This window comes from Penicillium rubens, assembly GCF_028828025.1.
Source record: "Penicillium rubens strain IBT 27055 chromosome Unknown utg000004l_segment0_segment0, whole genome shotgun sequence".
In the NCBI taxonomy this organism is placed as follows: Eukaryota; Fungi; Ascomycota; class Eurotiomycetes; order Eurotiales; family Aspergillaceae; genus Penicillium; species Penicillium rubens.
The window spans coordinates 3,260,699-3,285,409 of NW_026890602.1; the positions used below are offsets into that span (position 1 = coordinate 3,260,699).

At 49.3% G+C, this 24,711-nt stretch overlaps 11 protein-coding genes across 11 annotated transcripts; 6 read left to right on the forward strand and 5 right to left on the reverse strand.

Moving 5' to 3' along the window:
- Window positions 1-3,595: 3,595 nt before the first annotated feature.
- Window positions 3,596-4,158, reverse strand: N7525_011175 (uncharacterized protein; the record flags this gene model as incomplete). Its single annotated transcript, XM_061215376.1, has 3 exons — window positions 3,596-3,719; window positions 3,776-3,974; window positions 4,035-4,158. The coding sequence occupies 3 exons, from the start codon at window positions 4,156-4,158 to the stop codon at window positions 3,596-3,598; spliced, it is 447 nt and encodes a 148-aa protein (XP_061067888.1).
- Window positions 4,159-5,376: 1,218 nt separating this feature from the next.
- Window positions 5,377-6,516, forward strand: N7525_011176 (hydroxymethylglutaryl-CoA reductase; the record flags this gene model as incomplete). The annotated part of the gene is made up of 1 exon (XM_002560807.2): window positions 5,377-6,516. One exon carries the CDS (start codon window positions 5,377-5,379, stop codon window positions 6,514-6,516), a length of 1,140 nt encoding a protein of 379 aa, XP_002560853.2.
- An 865-nt stretch (window positions 6,517-7,381) lies between these two features.
- N7525_011177 (uncharacterized protein) lies at window positions 7,382-8,076 on the forward strand (the record flags this gene model as incomplete). The annotated part of the gene is made up of 2 exons (XM_002560808.2): window positions 7,382-7,857; window positions 7,911-8,076. 2 exons carry the CDS (start codon window positions 7,382-7,384, stop codon window positions 8,074-8,076), a joined length of 642 nt encoding a protein of 213 aa, XP_002560854.2.
- Window positions 8,077-9,059: 983 nt separating this feature from the next.
- On the forward strand, window positions 9,060-10,628 carry N7525_011178 (adenosylhomocysteinase; the record flags this gene model as incomplete). Its single annotated transcript, XM_002560809.2, has 5 exons — window positions 9,060-9,098; window positions 9,153-9,285; window positions 9,336-9,462; window positions 9,524-10,125; window positions 10,183-10,628. The coding sequence occupies 5 exons, from the start codon at window positions 9,060-9,062 to the stop codon at window positions 10,626-10,628; spliced, it is 1,347 nt and encodes a 448-aa protein (XP_002560855.2).
- Window positions 10,629-11,013: 385 nt separating this feature from the next.
- On the reverse strand, window positions 11,014-12,294 carry N7525_011179 (Tm-1-like ATP-binding domain-containing protein; the record flags this gene model as incomplete). The annotated part of the gene is made up of 1 exon (XM_002560810.2): window positions 11,014-12,294. One exon carries the CDS (start codon window positions 12,292-12,294, stop codon window positions 11,014-11,016), a length of 1,281 nt encoding a protein of 426 aa, XP_002560856.1.
- Window positions 12,295-13,040: 746 nt separating this feature from the next.
- N7525_011180 (protein kinase family protein) lies at window positions 13,041-14,782 on the reverse strand (the record flags this gene model as incomplete). Its single annotated transcript, XM_002560811.1, has 2 exons — window positions 13,041-13,931; window positions 13,979-14,782. The coding sequence occupies 2 exons, from the start codon at window positions 14,780-14,782 to the stop codon at window positions 13,041-13,043; spliced, it is 1,695 nt and encodes a 564-aa protein (XP_002560857.1).
- A 429-nt stretch (window positions 14,783-15,211) lies between these two features.
- N7525_011181 (uncharacterized protein) lies at window positions 15,212-16,369 on the forward strand (the record flags this gene model as incomplete). The annotated part of the gene is made up of 1 exon (XM_002560812.1): window positions 15,212-16,369. One exon carries the CDS (start codon window positions 15,212-15,214, stop codon window positions 16,367-16,369), a length of 1,158 nt encoding a protein of 385 aa, XP_002560858.1.
- Window positions 16,370-18,348: 1,979 nt separating this feature from the next.
- On the reverse strand, window positions 18,349-18,696 carry N7525_011182 (uncharacterized protein; the record flags this gene model as incomplete). The annotated part of the gene is made up of 1 exon (XM_061215377.1): window positions 18,349-18,696. The coding sequence occupies one exon, from the start codon at window positions 18,694-18,696 to the stop codon at window positions 18,349-18,351; it is 348 nt and encodes a 115-aa protein (XP_061067889.1).
- Window positions 18,697-19,056: 360 nt separating this feature from the next.
- N7525_011183 (serine hydrolase domain-containing protein) lies at window positions 19,057-20,935 on the reverse strand (the record flags this gene model as incomplete). Its single annotated transcript, XM_002560814.1, has 4 exons — window positions 19,057-19,873; window positions 19,964-20,237; window positions 20,295-20,348; window positions 20,398-20,935. 4 exons carry the CDS (start codon window positions 20,933-20,935, stop codon window positions 19,057-19,059), a joined length of 1,683 nt encoding a protein of 560 aa, XP_002560860.1.
- Window positions 20,936-22,642: 1,707 nt separating this feature from the next.
- N7525_011184 (SDR family NAD(P)-dependent oxidoreductase) lies at window positions 22,643-23,587 on the forward strand (the record flags this gene model as incomplete). Its single annotated transcript, XM_002560815.2, has 2 exons — window positions 22,643-22,694; window positions 22,752-23,587. 2 exons carry the CDS (start codon window positions 22,643-22,645, stop codon window positions 23,585-23,587), a joined length of 888 nt encoding a protein of 295 aa, XP_002560861.1.
- Window positions 23,588-23,853: 266 nt separating this feature from the next.
- On the forward strand, window positions 23,854-24,450 carry N7525_011185 (GNAT family N-acetyltransferase; the record flags this gene model as incomplete). The annotated part of the gene is made up of 1 exon (XM_002560816.2): window positions 23,854-24,450. One exon carries the CDS (start codon window positions 23,854-23,856, stop codon window positions 24,448-24,450), a length of 597 nt encoding a protein of 198 aa, XP_002560862.2.
- Window positions 24,451-24,711: the final 261 nt, after the last annotated feature.

Genomic DNA, 24,711 nt, shown 5'->3' on the forward strand with positions numbered 1-24,711 from the left:
TGTGAGAAGATCAAGCTGCTTACTGGCAGATACCCTGGCATCTGGAGGATGGATGGCGGTACTGAATTCAAAGACTTCATCAAATGGGGTGAAGCGAAGGGAATGACTTTCGAAATCACACCTCCGTACACAGCAGAGCCAAACGGCACCGTGGAGCGTTTCGGCGGACACATCAATGATATACAGAGGACTATGATCATTGATACCGGCATGTCAGAGGATATGTGGCCATACGCCACAGAAACTGCCATTTACATCTACAACAGACTGGTTAACCCAAAGACCAAGGTCTCTCCGCTCACTCACTGGCGTGAAGAGCTGGAAATTGAGAATCCTAAACCCTCTCTCAAGCACCTTCGACCCTAGGGGTCCACCGCTTACGTGCACATTCCGAAGGCAAAGCGCGTACAGGCAAGGAAAGCGGCTCCTAGAGCTTGGAAAGGAAAGCTAGTGGGATATGAGGGAGATGGAGGTCATATTTACAAAGTATGGGACCCTACCACGAAGAAGGTGATGAATTCTCGTGATATCGGCTTCCCACAGCCTGGAGATGAAGACGACATAGGACCAATGCCAGTTCAACCCCGTCCTGATCCCAAAGGACCAACGGATGATAGTGATGACGCTGTCGGCTTTATACCAATTTCGCTCACAAACGACGAGGAAGACTCTGCGCCTAAACACCAGCAGCAGGTTGTACACACACAGCCCGTGCAGCCAACACAGACGCCAGCTCAGCAGAGATTTGTACAGACGCCTATCACACCGTCTACAATTCATCTTCCTACCATTTATGGAAGCGTCTCTACCATGCCAGAGACACCGCGTGAGAAAACACAGCAGCAAAAGGCTATCGCCGCACCCCCCGTGCGTCAGCGTAAGCTTTTTCAAACTCGTTTACCCATTGTTCATGAAGAGCCTCGTATGTCTGGAGCAAGACTGGATTTTGCCAAAGCACCAGATAAGACTACACAGGCTGCTTCCCAACAGACCATTCAGCAGGAAGCTTCACAGGAAGCTACCCCAATCCATCAGAGAAGGACTGATTTCGGAGAGAGACTTCGCGCATTCACAGCGCAGATTTCTCAGCTGGCTGAAAGCATGAAGGAAGTTCGTGAAGAAGCTGATAACATTGAGAGAAATGCTATTACTGAGCAGAGCTCTGAGACAGCTACGTCAGATAGAACTACACCTTCCCCGGAGAGACAGAGAGCGGATTATCAATACCCTTTCTCTTCTCCGCAGCAAGCTCCTCAGCAGTCTGTCTCTACACAGCAAGCCAGTGTGTCACCGCGTCGTGAGATCATACAGGCTGTAGAGATAGCACAGGATGCACCTTCTAGCAATGAAAACACGCCTGTCACGGCGAGATCGGAGATGTCACCAAGTCGTGAGATCATCTCAATTGAATCCTCGCCTGACCCAATTACACAAGACCCTACTACCCCGGTTCCCCCCCCTCCCCGCCGATCGAGACGAGCGAACATCGGAATTCCTCCAGAGCGATACCATGACCCGAAGCAGAAGCTGCTCGCCGTCGAGCATGAGAAGCGAGACCGAGACGCACAGCGAGCTACTACGAGAGCAAAAGCGAAGGACTCAGGCGGTAATAACTTGACAGAGGGAGGTGGAAAGGGGTCTGCGGGACCTGGAAGTACGGGACATGGTGCTGCTGCTACAACTACGTCAGCGGAAAAGGTTGATATCAATGAACCATTCCTTCATGATAGAAAGCCATTGCATGCAAAAGACGTTGATCTGCCATCCACCTACAAGCAAGCCCAGAAAAGCCCTTTTTGGACTCAATGGGAAGATGCTATGCAAAAACAGCTTGATGATCTGGCAGCAAAAGGGACATGGAGTCTGATTCTCAAACCGCTAAAAGCCAAAATTCTGCCTGGACAGTGGAGATTTACCGTGAAAACCAACACACGTGACGAAGTGTACGGCTTCAAAGCACGCTGGGTCGTCTGCGGTAACTTCCAGGAGAAGGATGGTGGAGAGACGTACGCCCCCGTGGTGGCGGAATGCATGATTAAGATAGTCTTTACTCTCATCGCTATCTATGGTCTCAAATGGAGACAAGTGGATTTCACCGTAGCATATCTGAATGCTTCACGAGAAGACGCAGAGACTGTCTATATGAGACAGCCTACCGGCTTCGAGCATGCTGATGCTTCTGGTGACAAGAACCAATGGGTGTGCACGCTCAACCAGGCGCTTTTCGGACTGAGGGACTCTGCTTACCTTTGGAATGAAGAGATGGATAGCAAGCTTCGCCAGATTGGTTTTCATCCGCTTGAAGATGACCCCTGTGTCTATATGAAAGGCAAAGGCATGAATTTGACTATCATGATAATCCATGTGGATGACTTTATCATTGCCGCGCCGCAGGATGAAGACATACAGCAAGTTGTCGATGCACTTCGCCAGTTCTATGACATGAAAGACCTTGGTGAACCGAAGCAGTATTTGAACTGCGCATTGCACAGAGACTATACTAATAGGACTATCACAATGTCCCAGACAGCCTATGTCCAAAAGGTTCTCCGCACTGCCAATGTGTCTGGATGGAAAGACACCCCGCTGCCAGCTGCATGGAGAGAGACCCCAGCTGATGCTACAAACGTTCTTGACGACGAAGCTTTTGACCAGTATCAGTCTATTGTTGGCATGCTAAACTGGCTAGCTGTTAAGACGAGACCTGATATCCGTTTTGCTGTGACCCGTCTTCAACACAGACTGGCAAAACCGACGTTTTCAGACTATAAAGCAATGCTGCATGTTGTCAAATATCTCCGCAGTCATCCAGACCTTGCTATTGTTCTCGGCAGGACTAATGAACTCCGCTTTCACGCGCATACGGATGCGTCCCACGCTGATTGGGAAGACAGCAAATCTACCGAGGGCTCGGTATGGTATCTGGCTGGTTCACCTGTCATGTGGGCTACCAAGAAACAGACTATTATAGCGAATTCAACCACTGTCGCTGAGTGGTGCGCTCTTGATCAACCATGCAGGGATGCTATGTGGCTAAAGAAAGTCGCTGATTCATTCCAACTTCCGCTCTGTTGTCCTGAGATCTACACGGATAACATCAATTCCCAGCTTCTTCTCTCCAAGAAGGGAGGAAAGTCAGCAAATCGATGGCTGACACTTCGATACTTCTTCGTTAAAGACGCAGTTGCACAAGGACATGTTGACATTAAACGTGTTGATACCAAGAAAAATGCAGCTGACGGCTTCACGAAAGCTCTGGGCAAAGAGCAATTTGAGACCTTTACTAACCTGCTTGGTATGGTCTAAATTTACAACTATGACAACATGGAGTTTTTTGATATCGCACGCATGAGATGGGTTTTGCATAGAGATACAGTCAGGTCTATGAGGGGGATGTTGGGTGGATCACGTGACATCACGTGATGCCACCACAGGTAGATAGTCCCAGACAGCCTCTCACCTTCAGTCTCTTCTTTTCCCTCTCTGTCCATTTCAATACATACGATACTTTCTCCATTGATTAGCATCGTAGCATTTCCATGACATTATCCTGAAATGATCAATAGAATATCACAATATGAAGAGCATCTCTACCTTACTTTGCTCCACTGGGTTTAGGGGTGTGTAGGTCGAACTCTCCATTTGGAAGCATTGTTGCAATTGTTTCCAAATTCTTTGCATCTAACCCGTGTCCGACCTCTGTCAGCAGATATTGTGCCCTAGCCAACTGAATTAGTATTCGTATATGAGTAGCTATGGGCCGCTCCACACTAACGAAATGTCGAAGTTCAATATCTGGTCCAAGAGCTTTCGGTACTGCAGGTGTTTCCCTGCAAACGGGGCCAAGGTTCCTCCTGCAAGGTTGATTTGAATGGTCATCAGCGTAAATGCAGCGCAGTCTAAAGCCCCAACGAGATCCAGATGAAGATTCCAGAACTTTTGAGTGAACTGAAGGACATCTACCGCTGTCAGGCCTGGATTGATGTGTTAGGTCAGATAGCACAAGGATTGGATATTGGGAGTAGTCTTCTAACCGTAAATTTTGACAACGGCAGCAGCACGCTGGTAGCTGATATAGGTTCTCTCATGATCGGGAGTATGTTCCGCGATAGGCTTGAATAAGGGTAGATGGACTAACTCGAGGGATTTGAAAGACATTGTGGAGTGATAAATCTACGACAATGTCCAAGTTGTAGAATGACACTGACAGCAGAGGACTTGAATATAATTGAAGAATGTAAGGTGTCGCCTAGAACGATTGCTATGAATACTCGTAATAAAGAGCTTGCTTCATGAATAAAAAGAAGACATATTTATTCAAGCGTTGTATCACTATATCAATCATTATATGTTTGGTACTTTGCCATTGGAAAGAGTTGTCTGGATAGGTTGACGGTCATACGGTCATGTGGTTCTCGATGACAGGTCCACGCCATGTTAACCAATGCAGCCATTTGCTTGCTGGCGTGATGATGTGATCTTTACACCCGGGTATACGCTGCACTGGTCTTAATGCAGCCGTTTACTTGGGGGTATGGTGATGTGACTTCTTACACAACAACCACGCCATATTGATCAATACGGCTGCTTGCTTGGGGGCTCGATCCGTCAAGAAAGCTATACCTGAAGCCGCTTCGTCTCGTGGAACCTTCATGTAAGTTCAGACCCTCTACACGCAACGTCCAATGCACCTTCTTTGAAAGCCAAGTCACCGGACAATAATTTAGGAAATGCCTTTCTGCATGGTGTGCATAGAGAGAACTATTACGGGCCAATTGCGTATCTAACGAAACTCCCATGATATAAACCAGTCTCTCAATATGGCGGTACGCCAATTGGTCAGCAAGCTAGTTAGATCGATGCTTTTTGGCTGTTCCCTTTTCATTGACGATTTGTGTTAGAGGTACAAATTCCCATCGCCACTCCAACCGAATTATCCACCTCGTTAAGTATATCCCTCTAGTAATACTATTCCTAATCCATGGAAGTGTTCATTACAAATGCATACTTCCATAGGCTTATTCTCTTATGAGCAGGTCACATTATTATGCGGTCTATATAAACGGAAACCTGTCATGGAGCGAACAACAGAGTGTGTAACCCAGAGATCCTGTCTATGACACAATGGCACATGCTGTGATAGCAAAAAGCATGATGCAGATCTCGGAGGGCATATTTCACCTGTAGGATCGACACTGAACCCAACGTTGTCATATTTGTCTCTTAAACCGAGGTGTCTTTCCTAAATTATATATTTCTATGCTATGAATATTCGGCCAAGTATTGACCAACTTATTTTTGCTACGCCAACAGACAGCAACCGACGATACATCATTTCCATCTCCAGTCTATATCGCATAAATAGCTTCAAAGACGATGGCAAAGTTTGCACATGTCCTCCAAGATGCAAAACATATAACTGAACGCGTACACGATGCACCGGAAATATCTATTGAAAACTTCATCGGATATATCTCCGTACCGGTTGGTCTAGCGGGTCCTCTGTTGATCAAAAGCCCTGATGGCACCAGTACCAGAACCTACGCTCCAATTGCTACCACAGAGTCCGCCATCATTGCAAGCTGCAGCAGAGGCTGTAAGGCTCTGAATGAATCTGGTGGAGGCCAGTTTCATGTTCTGAGCGAAGCAATGTCTCGCAGTCCAGTCTTTCAATTCAATTGTACCGAACATGCAATCGACTTTGCCCGTCGCGTGCCGGACCTCTGGGACTATATCGCCAAGACCGCGAAGTCCACAAGCCGTCATGCTCGTCTTGTGAAATTGACACCGAATATAGTGGGTTCCAATGTACATGTGCGGTTTGACTACACATGTGGAGATGCCGCAGGCCAGAATACGGTCACGATTGCTACTCAGCGTGTTTGTGATTGGCTTCTTGCTTCCTCGCAGGAGATGGAGCTGCACATCACCGGTGTCTTCATTGAAGGCAACATGGCACCGGACAAAAAGCCATCGTGGGGAACTGTCAGCTCGCCTAGAGGTGTTGAGGTTGTCACATGGGCCTCACTTTCCGACGAGGTATGCCGTGCCGTTCTCAAGTGCACGGCCGAGAACCTGTACCACGCTTTCCGCACAACACAAGAGGGAGGGATTCGAAACGGTCAGTTCGGATCTAATATAAACGTGGCAAACGTCATCACTGGGATCTTCATCGCGACTGGCCAGGACGCTGCATCGGTTGCTGAAGGGCCCTTTGGCCACTTGACCCCGGAGTATGATCATAAGTCTCGTCAGGTGAAATTGACCCTCTATTTCCCATCTCTACCAGTTGGCACGGTTGGAGGTGGAACCGCATACAAAACGCAGCGAGAGGCTCTCGGCATTTTGGGATGCAGTGGTTCTGGTATGAAACCCTGTTTAGCGGGTCTGATTGCTGCTTTTTCTCTCGCGCTGGAAATCAGTACTGCAGCGGCCGCGGCAACCAACACTTTCACCCAAAGCCATGAGAGACTAGCACGTGCAAAGCAAGGAAATAACCCAGCCAGTAAGATTTGAGGAGATAGTTACTTGACCGACACAATTATCATGGAAGTCTATTTTGCCACCATCCATCCTAGTCTTCAGGGTCGTTGGCTACCGTAGTATAGTGACGCTACGCACACGATAGGTAAGGACTATCCTCCGTGAACTCCGTATCATCCTACAATTACTAGCGGTGTGCAGGATAATTTTATACTATCAGGGTTAGCAAAGTTAGCACGACTCCACGACTCTTAGTTATATGAGTCTATTGGACGTGGGTGTCCGGAGAATAAGTTTTACACTTGTGCTTATAAGAAGCAAAAATAACGCAATGTTCTTGGGTAGAGTGTAGTTAGTAAAATGATTAACTAGATGTTTATGAGAGATTGGACATGGTGTACCCACAGACGGGGCATTGTTAAGGCTCAACCACAACCAACCCGCTTTAATTCATGTAGTGTTTCCAAGACTCACATCGTGTAACACTCTTATGGTTGCTCCTAGATACTCATATTATGTTAACTCGATAACCACGCAGGCGGCAAGTCACACATTGTACCACCATGTTATACAGAGTGATGATCTGCACAGACGTACCCCAAAATAGGGAGCCACCTGTTGATACATCGAGAAGACTATGGGAAATATAAAATCCCAGCTATCCAGCGCTTTATTAAACCCCCAATTTCATCTCAAGCTATCCATACACAAGAGTATTCCAACAATTGCTACAGACACCCTCAGCATGTCCCGTGAAGTCGATATCGTACCGTTGATCGGCCATTGCGTTCCATACGTAGCCATCATACTCTATCATACTCGACGGCAGGTTCGAATTTATAGCACGACATTCTCCAAGCACAAGGCCTTTCTCTTCATACATATTGGCACTGGCATCATGGAATTGGCTCGATACCACATCTCCAAAGCCCGACTTGGCAATGAAAATGTCCTCCCTGAGGTAATAGACGTGCTGTCTTGTCTCATCTGGTCTTGGGCCAGTTTCGTTCTCGTGAAGACGCTCCGCCGCGGCGATCCACTTACAACTCGGCCACCTTATCAGGTTGCTGCAGCTTTGCGCCCGGTAATCTGCATCGCATCGTACATGCTCCAATTGCCCAGCCTACACAGAATATCTATCTCTGCGCTCGACAGCTTCGTTTATGCCCGAATGGCGATCTTTTTCTTCACCTACACGCCGTATCTACGCGGATACTCGTACAGCACAATCTACTCGCTCTCTATTCCACTGGCAGCTGTTGTGAGTATTCATGAAAGTCACGTTCGCGGCGCAACCCTAGTCTTCATGCTTGCAACAGCCTACGTCGCAAAATTGAATGAGTGGGTGACGCATAGGTCAAGGATCGTGCAGCGGTAAGTTACGGCAGTCCGACCTTCTTTAAGCATGGCCTAACTTCATGAAAAAGATCCGAAACGAAGTCAGCTATGGATATGCTCGAAAAACATGTCCTCGCCGGTCTACTCCTTCTTGGGTTCGCCGAGCTAGACAGGCTACGAGAAGTTTCCAAGAACGACGCGCTCACGAAGCCCCTCAATGACGACTATGTACCAAAGTTGGAACATGTCAGCTAATCTCGACTATCACTGGTTATGAGAGGGACAGAGGGTGCTTGCCGCGACTCGCCGGTTGCCTTGCCGCGCTTTGCTCGAACGAATAGATTTGGACGTACTGTTATAGTTCCGGGAAATAGAACCTGGGAGCATAAACCACATAGCAAGCTATAGAACTTAAATAGGTGTTCATTTACAAAGTTCGTTCATAAATGAGGGTTTCATGCCAAACAAATCTAGCCTCTTATGCTTCTAAATTCATGGTAGCTGGAAGTAAAATGGCAGGCAGAATGGGCCATTCATTTACCATGCACATGCTTTGTTGATTATCCGTCAAAGCCCTTCCAATCTTGGAAGCCCTGGAGGGTCCACGGCCCCGGGGGTTGATAGTGATTATGTAAATCCATGCTTTTTCCAACCCGTGGGACTTTGGGAGGTTCCGGGATCGTTTCACGAGGCCCCACCACAAACGCACTAGTCCGTATTAGGTTATCTAGTACGGAGTACGGAGTATTTGTCCACGTATTTCAATGACGGTTTTGAGACGATGTACTTCAACCTGGAACTACACAACTTGTGATATAAGAAGGGCGACCATGAAGAACTGGATTCACTGTCTACATAAAGTATCTAGATGAGGCGCTTGGCTACATAACTTCGTCACATTACTGTAATAGCTGGTGGTGGCTGTTTATCATGACTAAGCACCTGCAAAACCCCGCCATCAGTCAGCCCACCACGAAGGCCGAAGAAGTGTTGAGAAGTACTGGTACCTGACCGTACATATTAAAACTGTACCATGAGGCGGTAACTGGTACTTGCCACGTTCAGGGACCTTGGCGATCCCTCACTAAGCCGAGAGTTTTCCTTCCCCTCTATTCTCCTTTTCCCTCTTTCCTCTTCCTTCTTCCTTTCTCCTTCATACACCCTTCGGTCAGTCAATTCCTACCTCACTTTTGATATTTCTCACTAACAATCAGCAGTTTGAATCCATATTTTACATAATGGCTGCCCCCGCACAGAAGTTCAAGGTCGCTGACCTCGTATGTCTATCTTAACCACCTATTCTCCTCCTTCAACCATTGACAATTCCCTAGTCCCTGGCCGCTTTCGGTCGCCGCGAGATCGAGCTCTCCGAGGTTGAGATGCCCGGTCTCATGGCCATCCGTGAGAAGTACGGTGCCGACCAGCCCCTCAAGGGTGCCCGTATCGCCGGTTGTCTTCACATGAGTATGTTGATCTATCACAAAAGACAAAGCTTGTGCTGACCGCTCCTTCAGCCATCCAGACCGCCGTCCTCATCGAGACCCTCACTCACCTCGGTGCCGAGGTCACCTGGACCTCTTGCAACATCTTCTCCACCCAGGATCACGCCGCCGCCGCCATTGCCGCCGCCGGTGTCCCTGTGTAAGTTTCGATTCTTTCCGAAATCTTTCGAGGGCTTCGTCTGACCAATTGTTTGCTACAGCTTCGCCTGGAAGGGTGAGACTGAGGAGGAGTACCAGTGGTGCTTGGACCAGCAGCTCCAGGCCTTCAAGGATGGCAAGAAGCTCAACCTCATCCTTGATGACGGTGGTGACCTCACCTCCCTCGTCCACACCAAGTACCCCGAGATGCTCGATGACTGCTTCGGTGTCTCCGAGGAGACCACCACTGGTGTCCACCACCTGTACAAGATGATGAAGGAGAACACCCTCAAGGTTCCCGCCATCAACGTCAACGACTGTGTCACCAAGTCCAAGTTCGACAACCTCTACGGCTGCCGTGAGTCCCTTATCGATGGTATCAAGCGTGCCACCGATGTCATGATCGCTGGTAAGGTCGCTGTCGTTGCCGGTTACGGTGATGTCGGTAAGGGTTGTGCCCAGGCTCTCCACTCCATGGGTGCTCGTGTCATTGTCACTGAGGTCGACCCCATCAACGCCCTCCAGGCTGCCGTCCAGGGTTACGAGGTTAACACCATGGAGGCCGCTGCCCCTATCGGTCAGATCTTCGTCACCACCACTGGTTGCCGTGACATCCTTGTTGGCCGTCACTTCGAGGCCATGCGCAACGACGCCATTGTCTGCAGTAAGTTTTATTCGAATCAGAATATTGGTCTCATCACTAATACTAACAATCTTCTAGACATCGGTCACTTCGATATTGAGATTGACGTCGCCTGGTTGAAGGCCAACTCCCAGTCCGTTCAGAACATCAAGCCCCAGGTTGACCGTTACAGCCTCAACGGCAAGAACATCATCCTCCTTGCCGAGGGTCGTCTTGTCAACCTTGGCTGCGCTACCGGCCACTCTTCCTTCGTCATGTCCTGCTCTTTCTCCAACCAGGTCCTGGCCCAGATTGCCCTCTTCAAGGCTGAGGATGAAGCCTTCGGCAAGAAGTACATCGAGTTCGGTGCCGGTGGCCGCAAGCCCGTCGGTGTCTACGTTCTGCCCAAGCAGCTCGACGAGCAGGTCGCTCGCTGCCACTTGGACCACGTCAACGCCAAGCTTACCGAGCTGACCCCCGTCCAGGCCGAGTACCTCAGCTTGCCCGTCAACGGTCCCTTCAAGCCCGAGATCTACCGTTACTAATTTCTTTACATTTTCAACTGTGTTCGATGATAATCTTGGGAAATAGACTTTCAACATGATTCGACGATGTTATGATTGGCATTTCGAGTTCTCCATCAACTTAGGAACTCAAAAGTGGTTGTCCTTCAACGGCATAAAAAGTGGCCTGCACCGGGGTGTGTTTCTAATGTTTTTGTTTTGGCGTGGGATGACCTGGGATGGTCTTGCATTCAACACTGCGTGATGGGATTTTATTCTTGATACCTTATTCTGGTGTGTGGGCCTCCATGGGCCGATTGTGACGATGTAGAACTTCAAATCGAAGCTATACGTCAAAATTTGTTCCTTGCGTACTTGCTCCTGTAGATGACCGGCTTTTTGTTATATTTCTGGCCATGCCGTAGGTCTATTGTCTGATCAATTTGACCAGTTCATCGGCTACCGCCACTGCAAAGCTGGGATCATTGATGTCACGCGGATCTCGCATGACACATATCCCACTGCCCTCCAATTCTCTCTCCAGAGTGGAAAACAATGCCTCATCTGCCTCAGGATCGTGGAATGGCTGACCAGCAACATCCAACATGCTCACCCCACCAACGGGCAAAATCACCTTCGTCCGCCTCAATTGCCCTCTATCCCTCGAATCCAACAAGTTCCCGGCTATAAACCTCCCAATCTCCACACACTCCTTCTTAGTAGTCCTCATAAGCGTAACGGTCGCATTATGTTCATGCAACAACCTCTTCCCCTCGCGGAAGGTAGCAGGAACAGTCCCCACCTCCCCAAAATTAACCATATCACACGCCCCAACACTAACAACCCGCGGAATATCCCGCACCGAAGCCGCCGTCAACCGTCCCGGCCCAGCACTAAGAACCCCACCAACAACCTCATCTACAACCTCCGTAGTCGTCAAATCCAGCACCGCATCAATCTGCCCCTCCCTCACAAGCCTCTCCAAAGCCCTCCCCCCAGACCCCGTAGCATGAAAAACATAAACCTCACAACCACCCAAGACCTCCTCAAGCCGTTCCCGCGCCCGCGTAACACCAGGAGTTGTAACCCCAAACATGGAAATACCAATCCTCACACGGGACGACACCTCTATCTCGGCCGTGCTACCCCGCTCCCGTTTCAAGAACGCACCAGCCATCCCGACAATCCCGCCAGCAGCATTGTCCAGAACACCCTCGACAATACGGTTCCGCCCCGCGATATCAACAACGCTGTACATCATGCTGATGTCCGTTTCGCCGATGAACGGCCCCACATCTCCCGATGCCATTGTCGAGACGAGCAGTTTGGGGAATCCCACTGGTAGGGCGTCGCGCATGACTGTCGCGGCGAGTGTTGTCCCGCATGAGCCGCCGATGGCGAGGATGCCGTGGATTTGATGGTGTTCGTGGAGGTGGGTTACTTTTTTGGTTGCGTAGGGTATGAGTGTGGTTATGTACTCGGCTCGGGTGAGGGTTGTCAGATCGGGGGTTGGGATTGAGGCGGTGGTGGTGGTGAGTAGGGCGCTTTGGGGAATGGCGATTTCTTCGTGGGTGATTGGGTTCCGGCCTGTGTCCATTAGGAGGACTGTGGCGTTGGTGGATTCGATTTGGGATTTTGTGTAGAGGAGTTCGGACAGTTTGGTATCGCATGTTCCTAGGAGGAGGATTGTGGGGATGTTTGGAGGCATTTTTAGTTTTTTGGAGGGGAATTGAATAAAGAGAAAGATGGAGTTGAATTGAAGATGAAGTTGAAATAGAAATTGGAGGTGGAGGTGGCGGTGGGGAAGAACAAGTTTTGGACTTCGTGACAGTTATAGGGGGGTACCTCGTATATCCATGCAGGTACTAATATACATTATGTACCTTCTCTCCGGTGCTGCCGATTGGACCGATTCTCGCACATTTATACATACATATATATGCATGGCCTACAATTTAGCAGATCGAGTGGCCTTGATTTGGGTTAGTATTGCATTAGCCATATACCGCTCAATCGCACATGAGCCTTTGGGTGTATGTGAGGAGAGAGCGAAATAATTCGACGGTCTTGGCAGCATCAAGAGTCGCAAGATGGAAGTTAACAAATTAGCTCCCGAAGTAGGTTCTTGGCGGTCGATTCCACGTGCCGATGTCTTCTATATCCATGTGGGGCCATATCGCTTTACTATACGGAGTTCGGAGTTCAATCTGAGGTAACTCGGATACATTCGATTCTGCTCTGGTGGCCTTTCAAGTATCTACTATGATAGAACGAACAAGAAGAGACAAAGTGCATTGCATAAGTGACTATAACGGCGAGTAGACGAAGTGACCAAAAGCAAACTAAGTACCAGCGAGAAAATATTCAACAAAGAAAAGAAAGGATTCGTGATAGTTCAAGACTGACAATCTGGGGTTCACATGTTAAGACATTACACCAACAATGCCGCATACTCTAGTAATTAAGTGGCGGCCGCATACGAAACCCTTGCAAGAATTCAACATTGGAGGGATGCCGACGCCTCCTTGTGGGAGGAAGATTTCCTCCAGGCCTAGCAGCTGTGGTGTTCGGCTCCCATATTCGACCCCGTGGATTACTCGACTTACGGACACGGAACTGACTCGTGTGCGGTTTTGGAAACTTCGGCATACCCTGGGTTGGTCGATGTCTGACTTGATGCATGGGCTCTGGTTGTAACTGTGGCTCGGGTCTGGTTTCCACCACTGTTGGAGTGAGTGGTGGGATGCGATTCAGTTGAGTTGTGAGGCCTTCGCCGTTGTAGACCTTGACCAGTATTTGTGCCGCGGAGGCCCGCTCGTCGGGATTGACTCTTGCCATTTCTTGCATCGCTCCGATCCTTGATGCCATAGCGAGGATGGCTTCGCGGGCCTGTGGCAGGGACGTGAAATGGTGCAAGTTTTGACGAAATCCATCAAAATCTGATACCCATGCGAATGTTACAAAAAGAGACCAGACGTCCATCTTGTGTGTCTGGACTCCATGCTCATAAACTTCGGGGGCCATGTACAACGGCGTCCCGACAGAGCTCTTAGCAACAATAGCGCGATTGGATAGACCGAAATCGCCAAGCTGAAAGTGATACTGCATACCCGGTAGTACAGTATAAAGAATGTTCTCTGGCTTGACATCTCGATGAACAATGCCATTCGCAGCTAGGCAATCTAACGCCTGAAGCATTTGGTAGAAGGCACGTTTGGCGATACTCTCTACATCCGGAACTCCACCTTTGACCAAAGATTCAAGTGTGCCGTCTTTGAGGCCCATGAATATTTCCGCAGTTGGTCCTTCCCAGCCCTGGGAGGTGATAAAATCAACGATATGTGGCTAAGGCAGCGTCAGTTCAGTTTGCGAGAGCTGGAAGTGTTACTAACGTGGCTAATGCGGGACAAATGCTCGACCTCGCGTTTCAATGCATAGTATTTTGACACTTCCCACGCTGCCTGTGCTGAAGCTTGCTCAGGTCGTTGGATTATCTTGACAGCGAGAAATTTGCCCGTGTCGACATCGAGGGCCTTGTATACAACTGCAAATTGTCCAGACCCAAGTTTTCCGAACTTCAAGTATCTCATCGTCAGCTGGCGAGGGCCGGCAGTGTGGATTCTAGTCTGCATTTGGGACGGTAAAACCGTTTCCACGTCGTCTGCCGTCCGAGCTAGGCGCGGATTTTCCTCGCAGTCATTCATAATAGACTCTCGATCTTTGATCAGCCCCACCATTTCGGGGAAATCTTGATACCACAGAAACTCGAATTGAACGGTATTCTGTGCTCTGCCGCCCATACCCAGGAAACTGTTCAAGCCCTTCTGGACAACTACTTGACGAAGACGCCCAGGCTCGAATGGCGTCGCATCGTCGCCAAAAACCTGTGTTGTCTGACCATGAGACCTGTCGTAGAGCATAACCACATTGGTGGCCGGCTCAATCTCGAAAGAGCACTGGACCTTCGCGATGGTGGGGCCATCTACGAAGATGTCTGCATCCCCACGTCCTAGTGTTGCAAGTGTGCGATTCGACCGTGACCGTACTTGGAAGCCGATGTCAAGGACGCGTGTACCATCAGGCAAGCTCGAAGTAAGGTGCTGGTTGTAAGGGTGATTGGCGACCTTTTTGGCTTGTTCGTTCAAGGGCTTGAGGGAGAAGAGTGCAAGGCGATGGCGGTTTGGATACAACGACATGTCGAAGCAAGGCTAACAGAAAAGTATTACCAAACGGAGGGGAGGCCCTCGGAAGCATTTTGAAAGATGTTATATACTTCCAAGGTTATCTAGGTACATATTCGGCATCGAGTACGAAGGTGATCTTAACCGCTACACCCCGGTAACCTTGGGGCTTGTTCGTTTCAAAGATCGTTTCAGAGAACAGAATTAGATTAAAACCTATACATAAACATAGCAATGAGGCGCTCGACGTTGGGCGGTTATTCATTGGATGTGATTGTTTAAGGGAATGCAGAGTGAAGGGGCCAATGCCCGCGCTAGTTGCTGCAGCTTAGCGCTCACGTCACACTGCCCCCGGGAATCCTGTCACATCTCCAATCTCCCCATCTCCTATTTCACCCCCTCATTCTTTTGATTTCCTTTTTTTATTCTCCCAATCCCCTCGGTATGGCGGACAGCATCAGATCTGGCCTATCTAATATCCATACCGCGCTTGACAACCTTGTTAAGAACCCCAGACGACTTGATATTGACCGGTCACGTTTCGACAGAGAAGCATCATACATTTCTCATCAGTCGCACAATTCAACAGCATCCATGAGTCCCAGCGGCCCTTCCGACACGCAAAACCGACGTGATCTTCGAAAATGGCAACTGAGCAAGGACCACGAAGCTTCACGCCCTTATCAACAATTTGAAGCCCAGGTCAACGAAATGGAGGCCTCCATAATTGAGGGAATCGAAAGGAGAACACTGAATGTCCCCGACGGTACAATTATGCGCGTTCTCGCGCGAGACACGGTGAAGGAGAACTGGATGAAACAAGGAATCTGGAACGAAGAATGGGGGAAAACGCCTCAAATGCGGTGGATGCATGAACCATCTCCTGAGATTACTCCTGAGCCCGAGACATACCCTGGTGCTAGACCCCTTCTTGGGTTGTTCGCTCCCCTTGGAGGTGCCTTGCCGACTGACACCGGCAAAAATGTACGACAGGGCGGTGAGCGACAGCCCAAACAGAAAACCGGGGACGAGCCATCGCGCCCATTTCATCAATTCATCTATCAAATATCAAAGGAGAGCGAACGAGTCCGAAATCTCGATGCTCGTCTTCCAACCATATTTCATGACCCTGAACCTCCTGCTGCAAATATCAACACCAACGCTTATGAGCGTGTGAAAAGTATCTGGGTCAAAAGAGGCATTTGGAACGAGGAATGGGGCATATTACCTGGCATGGCTTGGAAGCATGAAAGCCCTTTGCAGATTCCAGATGACGACTGTGATTCGATGCCGAGCCCGGTAAAGCCCAAAGCGAAAGTTACCTTCAATATTTTCCAGGATCTTATGCCTGCTCAACCAGATGGTCCCGCTCCAATGGGTGGCCAGGGAACCAATAAGAGGAAAAGGGCCGCCGCTCCTGTTGAAACAAAGAGAACAAAACGAAAGGTTTCCAAACCTGCCAAGCCGGAGGCATCAAGCTCGAGGCGTGCAGTGGGTATTCCTACCAACCAAAACCAAGTGGATGTGCCTGATCAAGGGACTCGAGATACTGGGAGACGTAGAAGCAAGCGCATACAGAATCGGACTAAGAGCTCCAAGTGACCGGGAATTACGTGAAGGGTTGATCTATAGCGAGTTAGTCGAATGCGTTACATGTCATAGGAATGAATTGTTCTCTTGAGATATGAATAAATTTCTATCTTGTATCTACAGTCCACCATTCGACTTCGAAGTGCGCTCCCTCGGGGGTAATTCTCTGATACCGAAGACCCGGAGTACAAGAGGGAACAGTATTGTGGACGTATTAGTTGGAGATACGCAGTAAGTGAAACTCGGAAAATCAGAGCCAGTAAGATGGTTGTCAGTTCTAATTTGCGGCTGAGCTGATAACGCGGACTCACTTGACAGCGCAGCATATGCGCGGGAAACCTGCGCCATGAGCCCCTTAATGGAGGCGCCTGGCGTCGACCTCGGGCGAAAATGATACCACTAATTATGCAGGCAGTGATCACCAGGCTTCTTAGGAGATCAAACCTCACGGACCATAGCCCTACGCGCTGAAGAGCCCAATCTGCCGAGCTGCCGCTAACCAACGGATTCATAAGTGGCTTGCTTTGTCCTGTTATATTCCCTGGAAGACAGCACAGACCTCTGGACGTAGTTGGTCCGACTTTAATTGGGATGTTTGGGAGGCTCGGTCGATTCACCTTACAAACATCCATGTATTGAGTCTGCATTTGGCTTGTCTCATGTGGATTGCCTGCCAATGAGCCTCATAAGTCTAGCGTTGTTAGTGCTCGCCCCTGCAGAATCACCGTGGATGAGCCTACTCCGCCACGGGTGCAGTCTATGGCCCAAAATAGCTTTCAGCTTTGACACTCCGCAGGAATATCGCGCTTTTGGTTGGTAAGAGCGCACGTTTGCTTGATTTGCTGCAACGAGAGGCTTTATATTATTAGAAGTTGAGTTCAACACCGAGGGCGACCTGAGGTAGACAGGATGTAACTTAAGATTAAAGGGGCTGTTAATACTAGCACCTAATGTACGAGCCACTGCCACCTACGGTAGGCCTACGTAGCTAATCTAATAGGACGTCCTCAATGCGAGTAATGAGAGCTAAGCCTCAGCTTACTATAGAACTAGGGGCTCATCTTCAATGAAGCGCGATTCACCAAGCAGGATTGCAGTATAGACTGATAAAGAGGCAAGAGGAGGATCAACATGCTCAACTGTGATATTCAATCTGCTTGATCGCCGTTTCAAACTCTCCAAGAAAGGTCCACAGGGTTTTCTCTCGCCAATTCTTTTCTTTCCAGGCGTTGGCCGGCAAAGGGAACAAATCCACGCATCCTAGCAGGCTGCGGTCGTGAGCATATATGAACCAGATATTGTTATCCGCATCAGCGACCTGTGCTTTCTCAATTGTCTCTATAGCCTTTTCGATATCTAGGCCCATAGCTGGCAGGAAGAATGGCTTGTCCGCCGATCCAGTCCGTCGGACTAGTAGTTGCTCGTATACCCAGTCACCGGGACATTGAAGTGGGATTGGAGTAGCGAGGCGCGGTTGAATATCACGAGAAATGGGGAGGTGTTTGGATGGTCTAATTTCCCCACTGTGATGGCAGAGGTCACCTCCCATGAAAATGAATGTGTCTGGATTAGTCGTGGTACGTGCTAATGCACCAAGGTGACCGACTGCATGACCTGGGCTGTCTAAGATATAGAACGAACCGTCGCCAAAGAAATCAATAGCTCGAAACTGGCCAACTTGGACAGAATTTGAGAAGTCTATTTCACGTAAATTTCGTCCACTTCCGTGAGAGGGTCAGAATTTATAATATTTGGCTGGAAACCCTCGCGGCGTAATCAGAGACTTACGCAAAGTCACTTTCGAGTATATGAGCATCAGGTCTTGCTGGGTAGCCAGGAAGGAACTCGGCTTTAAAACCAGGGCCGACAATGAGTTCAGTGGAGGAAGGAAATCGCGACAGGTCACCAATATGATCCCAATGCCAATGGCTTCCCGCAAATATGAATGTCAGCACCTCATATTGGTGAATCCAATAAACGGGGTATTATACTTACCTCCAAATGATAGCGGAAATTCCGGTTGCCGCGATCCCATTTTTGTCGAGAGTATCGATCACCTCTTCCTTGACATCGACTTTCCATCCCTGCGCTTTGAGATGTTCACAGACTGTCGGTGCGAACGAGTTCAAATCTTTCCGAGTTCCAAGATCATAAAGAATCTTTTGACCAGAAGGATGCTCAATCAGAAATGACCAGGAGGGAAGCGGAGACATATATTCCATTCCGTCCATTGGAGGTTCCATGAGAAATCCCAGTTGGAAGTTGTCGATCCGGGTAGTAGAATCGATAATTCGAACCTGGACGGTCTGGTCGCCCGGTGGTACGGTGAAGCGCGACATTATTGGAGAACTGCAAATCACTATTGACAAACTGAAAGATTCAGAAACGTGAAGGGAGAGGGTTCTGCCTTTCTACTAAACGCCATTTTAGGGACAATCACGACAACCGGCCTCCCACCTTCACCGCCTCACAACCCTCGTCTGTACTATACGGCATTGGGGACTTGTAAATCACTCGAATGTGGCTGAAGCAATATCTGGATTCTATCAGCCGGTTCAATAGTTGACCGAAATATGAGATTGGCGGAAAAAGATGGGATACAACGCATGTTCTATTCAACGCAAACAGGTCACTATCAACTGGGCTAAAAAGGCCAACCATCTACCATCCTACCAATGGGGCCGATCCAGCTCTTGCACTCAAACTCGCCTGAGGACGGACCCGGTAGTCGGATACTCAACACTGACAAGTCGTCCATCAACCAGGTTGAAAATAAACTCGTCGGATGGCCCCGCAAAGTCAAGGTTCATCCACACAAACGAGTTATCAAACAATCCTCCCTTCCCACCTTCCACAGCAGCACGAGGCTTCACCGGGGTCTGTGGCTGCACCATCCGGTGCGCCACACGAACACTACCCTTGGCCTTGTACAAGGAAGACAACGACTTCGAGAACGAGTTAAGACCGGTCGGGTAGAGACGCCAATGCGCATGATCGCGGGCGTTGGTACCCTTAACCCAGAACGATTTCAGCCCCAGCCCCGGGCGGCCTCGATCAACAGACAGCGTCAGGTTTGTATCCGGTGACGTCTGGTCGGCGAACGTGCCAGCCAGGTTTCGCTTGGCATTCTCTGCAGCGGCGTGCTCGGCCGCGGGGATGAATGTCTCGCCAACCACGTCGCGTAGGGGCCAGCGGGCGGGCGTCGCAGTGAAACCGGCTACCAGGATGGAGTAGCCGATGCCGTGGTCCGGGGACAGGGCAAAAATGGCTGTGTAGTCGATGTTTCCGCCGGCCTTGGTGTAAAGATCTGAGATACGGGTGCGGTTTGAGCCTGGGGTAACGGGGATCTCTAGGCGAGAGATTTCCCATGGGGCACCGACAAGCTCTACCAGACTGCCAGTTCCACTGCTGGGTTTCATCCATTGTGACGTTGTGGCGGGGGAGAGTAGCTCGGAGTTTAAGATGGCAAGACCTGCGGTGCGAAGGTCTGCCGCGTTGGAATAATAACTGCCAGTTCTGTATGGTAGGTTAGTGTGGGATCCTGATTCGGATTATGGAATAGCACCAAAAGAAGGGGAAAGAGTGAAAGGTGAAAAAGGAACATACGACGCAATAACTTCTACGTCAACACCCCATGATGTATTCTTGTCAATGATGCGGCGATCGATAACGTTAAGATCAGGACCCGTTGGCACTTTTGTCGACATGGACTCCAGTTCCAGTGGATCGAAGAGAATCTCTTGAACAGCTTCGCTGTAAGTCTTCCCCGACAGGCGCGCAAGTACCTGCCCTAGGATAGCAAAGCCGCCATCGGAATAGACCGCATTTCGGAATGGTGAAATTACCGGCTTCTTCTCGTCGCGGAAGAATTTCAAAAGATCTGCGTATGACATATATGAGCGGCTTCCTAACTGAACGGATTGACTAAGTTAATCACCTTCGGCTGAATATTGTAATGGCCTCTCGGGGTCCAGGTAGTGTTTGAGGAAATCTAGCGGACCATCAGCACCAGCGATCTAGCATTTTATAAGAGCACAAACCAGCAGCACCGCCAGAGCCAGCTTGCTGAGATGCTAGCGCTCCAACTGTAATATCCTCCCAGCGTATGCTCTCCAATGGGTCATAGGCTGGATTACCAGCCAGTTCGGGGAGGTACTTGGTCACCGGGTCGCTGAATACTTCTATGCCGGCCTTGGCGATGATTGCGTAGACAGTGAAGAGCTTTGTCACGCTTCCGAGGCGTGAGATGGTCTTGTCATTTAGTTCTCCAGACGTAACAGACTTTTTGGAGTTTTCTCCGACGTGCGAGTAGCTGTAGATGGATTTATTTGTAGAAGCCGAAAACACGTCAATGTGAAATGCCAAATCTGTGCGATTGAGAGCGCCAGTCGAGAAGAGGTTATCGATCAAGCCAGGGAACTCCGATTTGGCGTGGCTGATCGCGGTTGAATTAGAGGGATCAAAGTTGGAGAGGAAGGATGGACCGAGCAAGGGGACTTCATCTGTGGCGATGATTCGCGCTGTTGAGCTAACAGCGAATCCCAATATGGATCCAAGCAATGTTTTGCTAAGAAGCATTGTGAACACTTATGATTCCGGTAAACACGAGGAGCTTTGCGTCTTAGATGATTGACTTGATTCTGTCCTGAGTCGAACAGTCGCTGTCCTGTAACTTATATATTGATACAAATTGCGGCTGTAGTCCGAATGACGGAGTTTGACATATCCAAGAGGCACGTAGGCCAAGCCAACATATTGTCCATAAACGGTTGGTTACGGCGCCATCTCGGCATCCTTTCCATCGAACATATTGATCGTGTCCTATAATACGGAAGGCTGAGCTAACTTGGCCCCAGATCAGCGACAGTTGGTATGCTTATGGCAATTTGGTGCGCTTGCGCTTGGCGTCCATGGTGGGCCATTGGCATCCCCTAGGCAAATAGCGGTGATATCACAAGGCACATGTATATCTGTCGAGGCGTGGTGAATTTTGTTGCTCACCACAGATAACTCACGGGGCCGCGCCAAGTCAAGGCCCCCAATGCACAGCCTGGTACCGATATACTTATGCTTGTCTCCGACAGTTCTGAAGATCATCTTGATCTTGCTACTCGCGTGGTATAGGACGACATGGGCCAGTTGTCCTGTCAGTGCTTTAGATGCCAATCGGATGGTGGAGCGACGTGAGATGTACGGAGAAACAGGTTTGTTATGCAAGTGGCTAACCACGTATATACCTGGTACTAATGGTGCTACAGGTTCATGGCTTCCGAGGCGGACCTGGATACTGAAATTAAGGGCCTGTCAATCCTGTCTGAACATTCCGACCTATACGAGGAGTTTGCAAAGATGGGATGCGTTGCTTCCTTGACCTCTTCCTATGCCATCCATATGATATGAATCTATATTTTCTTTTGGCAATAGCTGGAGTGTGGGGTTTATTAGCAAGGATCAGCTGCATATATGCCCAGCGCACCATGTTGCCTATTACGGTATATGATCATCATGCCACCTGGGCACCAGATACGAGAATAATGTGCAGACCTAAAATAAGACGCCGTAGATAGCTGAATAGTTGTCCTAATTGGTGACGTGAGCTGGGTTTGTCATGATGACCTTGAAAATATACAAGCTCCTAGTAAGGGCAATCATTAGATATGGAGCAATATTGGGAAACGGAACACTGAATTATACTCGGTTGCGGTGCTTTCGAGGAGTGCATAGTTGGGACCACAGATTGTCGCGAAAATTTAGATATCCAAACAATGGGAAGCAGACTCTTGTGATATGAATATAGAAGTCAGAGGCTTCACTAAACTGCTTGATGATAATGAGCACGAGTATTACAACTCTAGCGTTCAAGGAAAGCGTTAGTGACTAAAAATGAACTTTTGGCATGAAGTCAGTGTTGAGAGCAGACAGTTCTCTAAAGCGAAGGAAGTGCACTCCATCCAGAATTCTAGTAATGGGAAAGGAGAAAGGAGGAAAGGGATACATCAAAGCCAGCAGATCATGCAAACCAAACAAAACCTGCCAACCCAGCAAACAGTGCAAACTATGCGAAACATGCCAACAGAACAAACCAGACTCCGGCTGAAGTCAATTCGGGCCGAATGTGGAATTTACCCGCATGCCCGCATTTCCTCCGCCACACTCCAACGGGCAATTTCATCCCGGGGGATCAACTCTCGGCTAATTAAGAAGAGACAGCTTAAAGAGGTGGGCGTTTCCTTCCTCAAATAATATTATCTTCTTTATTCTCTATTGATTTCATTAACATACAAAATGGCTCGTGTACTTGAAGGGAAATTCGGCATCGTCACTGGCGGATCGCGGGGTAAAGCCTAGTATCCCCCGCATACCAAGAGAACACGCTAATGCGGCATCTACACAGGAATTGGCGAAGCAATTGCCCGTAACCTTGCCGAAAAGGGCTGCTCACTGCTTCTGAACTTCACTTCAGAGTCCTCGCGCGCCCCCACCGAAGCACTGTGCTCCTCCTTAGCCACAACCCATAACATCAAATGCGAGAGCGTGCAGGCCGACCTGAGCAAACCCGCCGAAGCTGTGACGGCAATCATCACTGCCGCAAAAGAACGTTTCAGCACATCCGGAAAATTCCAGATCGACATTTTGATCAATAATGCCGGCGTATCCCAAGACCGAAACCTGAACGATGCCAACAAGGGCCCCATCGAGGCGGAGCACTTCAACTGGCAATACTCCATCAATGTCCTCGCCCCGCTTCTCCTCACACAGGCATGCGCTCCCTTCCTCCCGACCGACCGAAGCGGTCGCATCGTGAGCATCTCCAGTGTATCCTCATCGCTCGGTTTCGTGGGCCAGTCGATCTACGGCGGTACCAAGGCTGCCATTGAGGCGATGACTCGCACCTGGGCACGTGAGCTGTCAGATCGTGCGACTGTTAATGCCGTTAACCCCGGCCCGGTTGTTGGTGATATGTACTTTGCCACCGGGGAGCAGTTTTGGAAGGATATCCAAGGATACCAGGATAACACGCCCCTGAGCAAGTTGGATGTCAATAATGAGGACACTATGAGCCGCTTGACTGATGAGCAGAAGCGGTTGATTCAGGAGAAGATGGGTGGCCGTCGACCGGCTTTCACTAGTGAGATTGCGGGTGTTGTTGGCATGTTGTGTACACCTGATGGTCTTTGGTGTACTGGCAGTGTGGTATGTGCCAATGGTGGCATGAAGATGGGACAATAAGAGAATATAATCAATTGAACACGATTTTACCTTCTTATTGAAGTATATGAGTTATCTGCACTGTATGTGCCTAACCTCCTAAGAGAGCCTAGGCTATCAACCCCTGTCAGCGAGTTCAGCCTCCAAACTGTGAGTCACTGACAATCTTATCGTGGTATCAGTTATCTCATGAAGATATGAAGAGAAGAAAGTACCCAAAACTTGAACTAGTAGTACACTATCTCACTCTAGAGTGACCTCTGGTATCCTCAAACTACCAAACCAAAATGCCAGGATTCTCCTTCCCACCGGACTTCACAATTCCCACTCCACGTCTCCAAATCAGCCCCTTCAACCCCAACAACCCAGCCCACTGCGCTTTCTTAGTCCAACTGTGGAATACAGACGGTTTCATCAGCTCGTGCGGGAAAACAGGAATCACCACACCGGAAAAGGCACATTCGTTCCTCAAAGGCAGAGTCTCCGAACACTATGCCTACCATGGCTACGGCACGTTCCTAGTCTCAAGACAGACTGAAGATGGCGTGAAGCCGATCGGCACTGTATCGCTCACGAGGGGCATTCCACCAGGACCACATTATCTCGCCCCAGATATTGGGTTCGCCATGTTGCCTGAAGAATGTAGGAAGGGGCATGCGACCGAGGCTGCAAAGGCTCTTTTGGAGTACGCAGGTAAGAATCTTGGCGTAGAGGCTGTGTTTGGATTCTGCTCGCCTGCGAATCGATGGAGTCGGGGCGCTTTGGAGAATATTGGGATGGAGTTTAGGGGGGTGAAGCCTTTGAAGGTTTTTGGGGGAGAGGATAGCGCTGTGTACGTTTTGCCTGGAATGAGTGGTGACTTGAGTGTTTACAATCTTGACTGAATCAAGGGAGTTATTCTTGAACGGGATATTATCATGCATTGCGATACTCTCATGTCTTCGAATAACTCATATACGAATCCATGCCATGATACTTCTTGGCTAAGTCTCTAGCTCAACTCCTGATCGCTATTTCTCATGGCATTGCGTTATAGATTCGGTCTCCTTCTGGCGGTAGCTGCAGAAAGTCCGCTGGAGAGTCTTGAGGCAGCTGGTTCTCTTCGGCCCAACGACAAATGGCTTCGAAGTTGTTACGTCGATGCT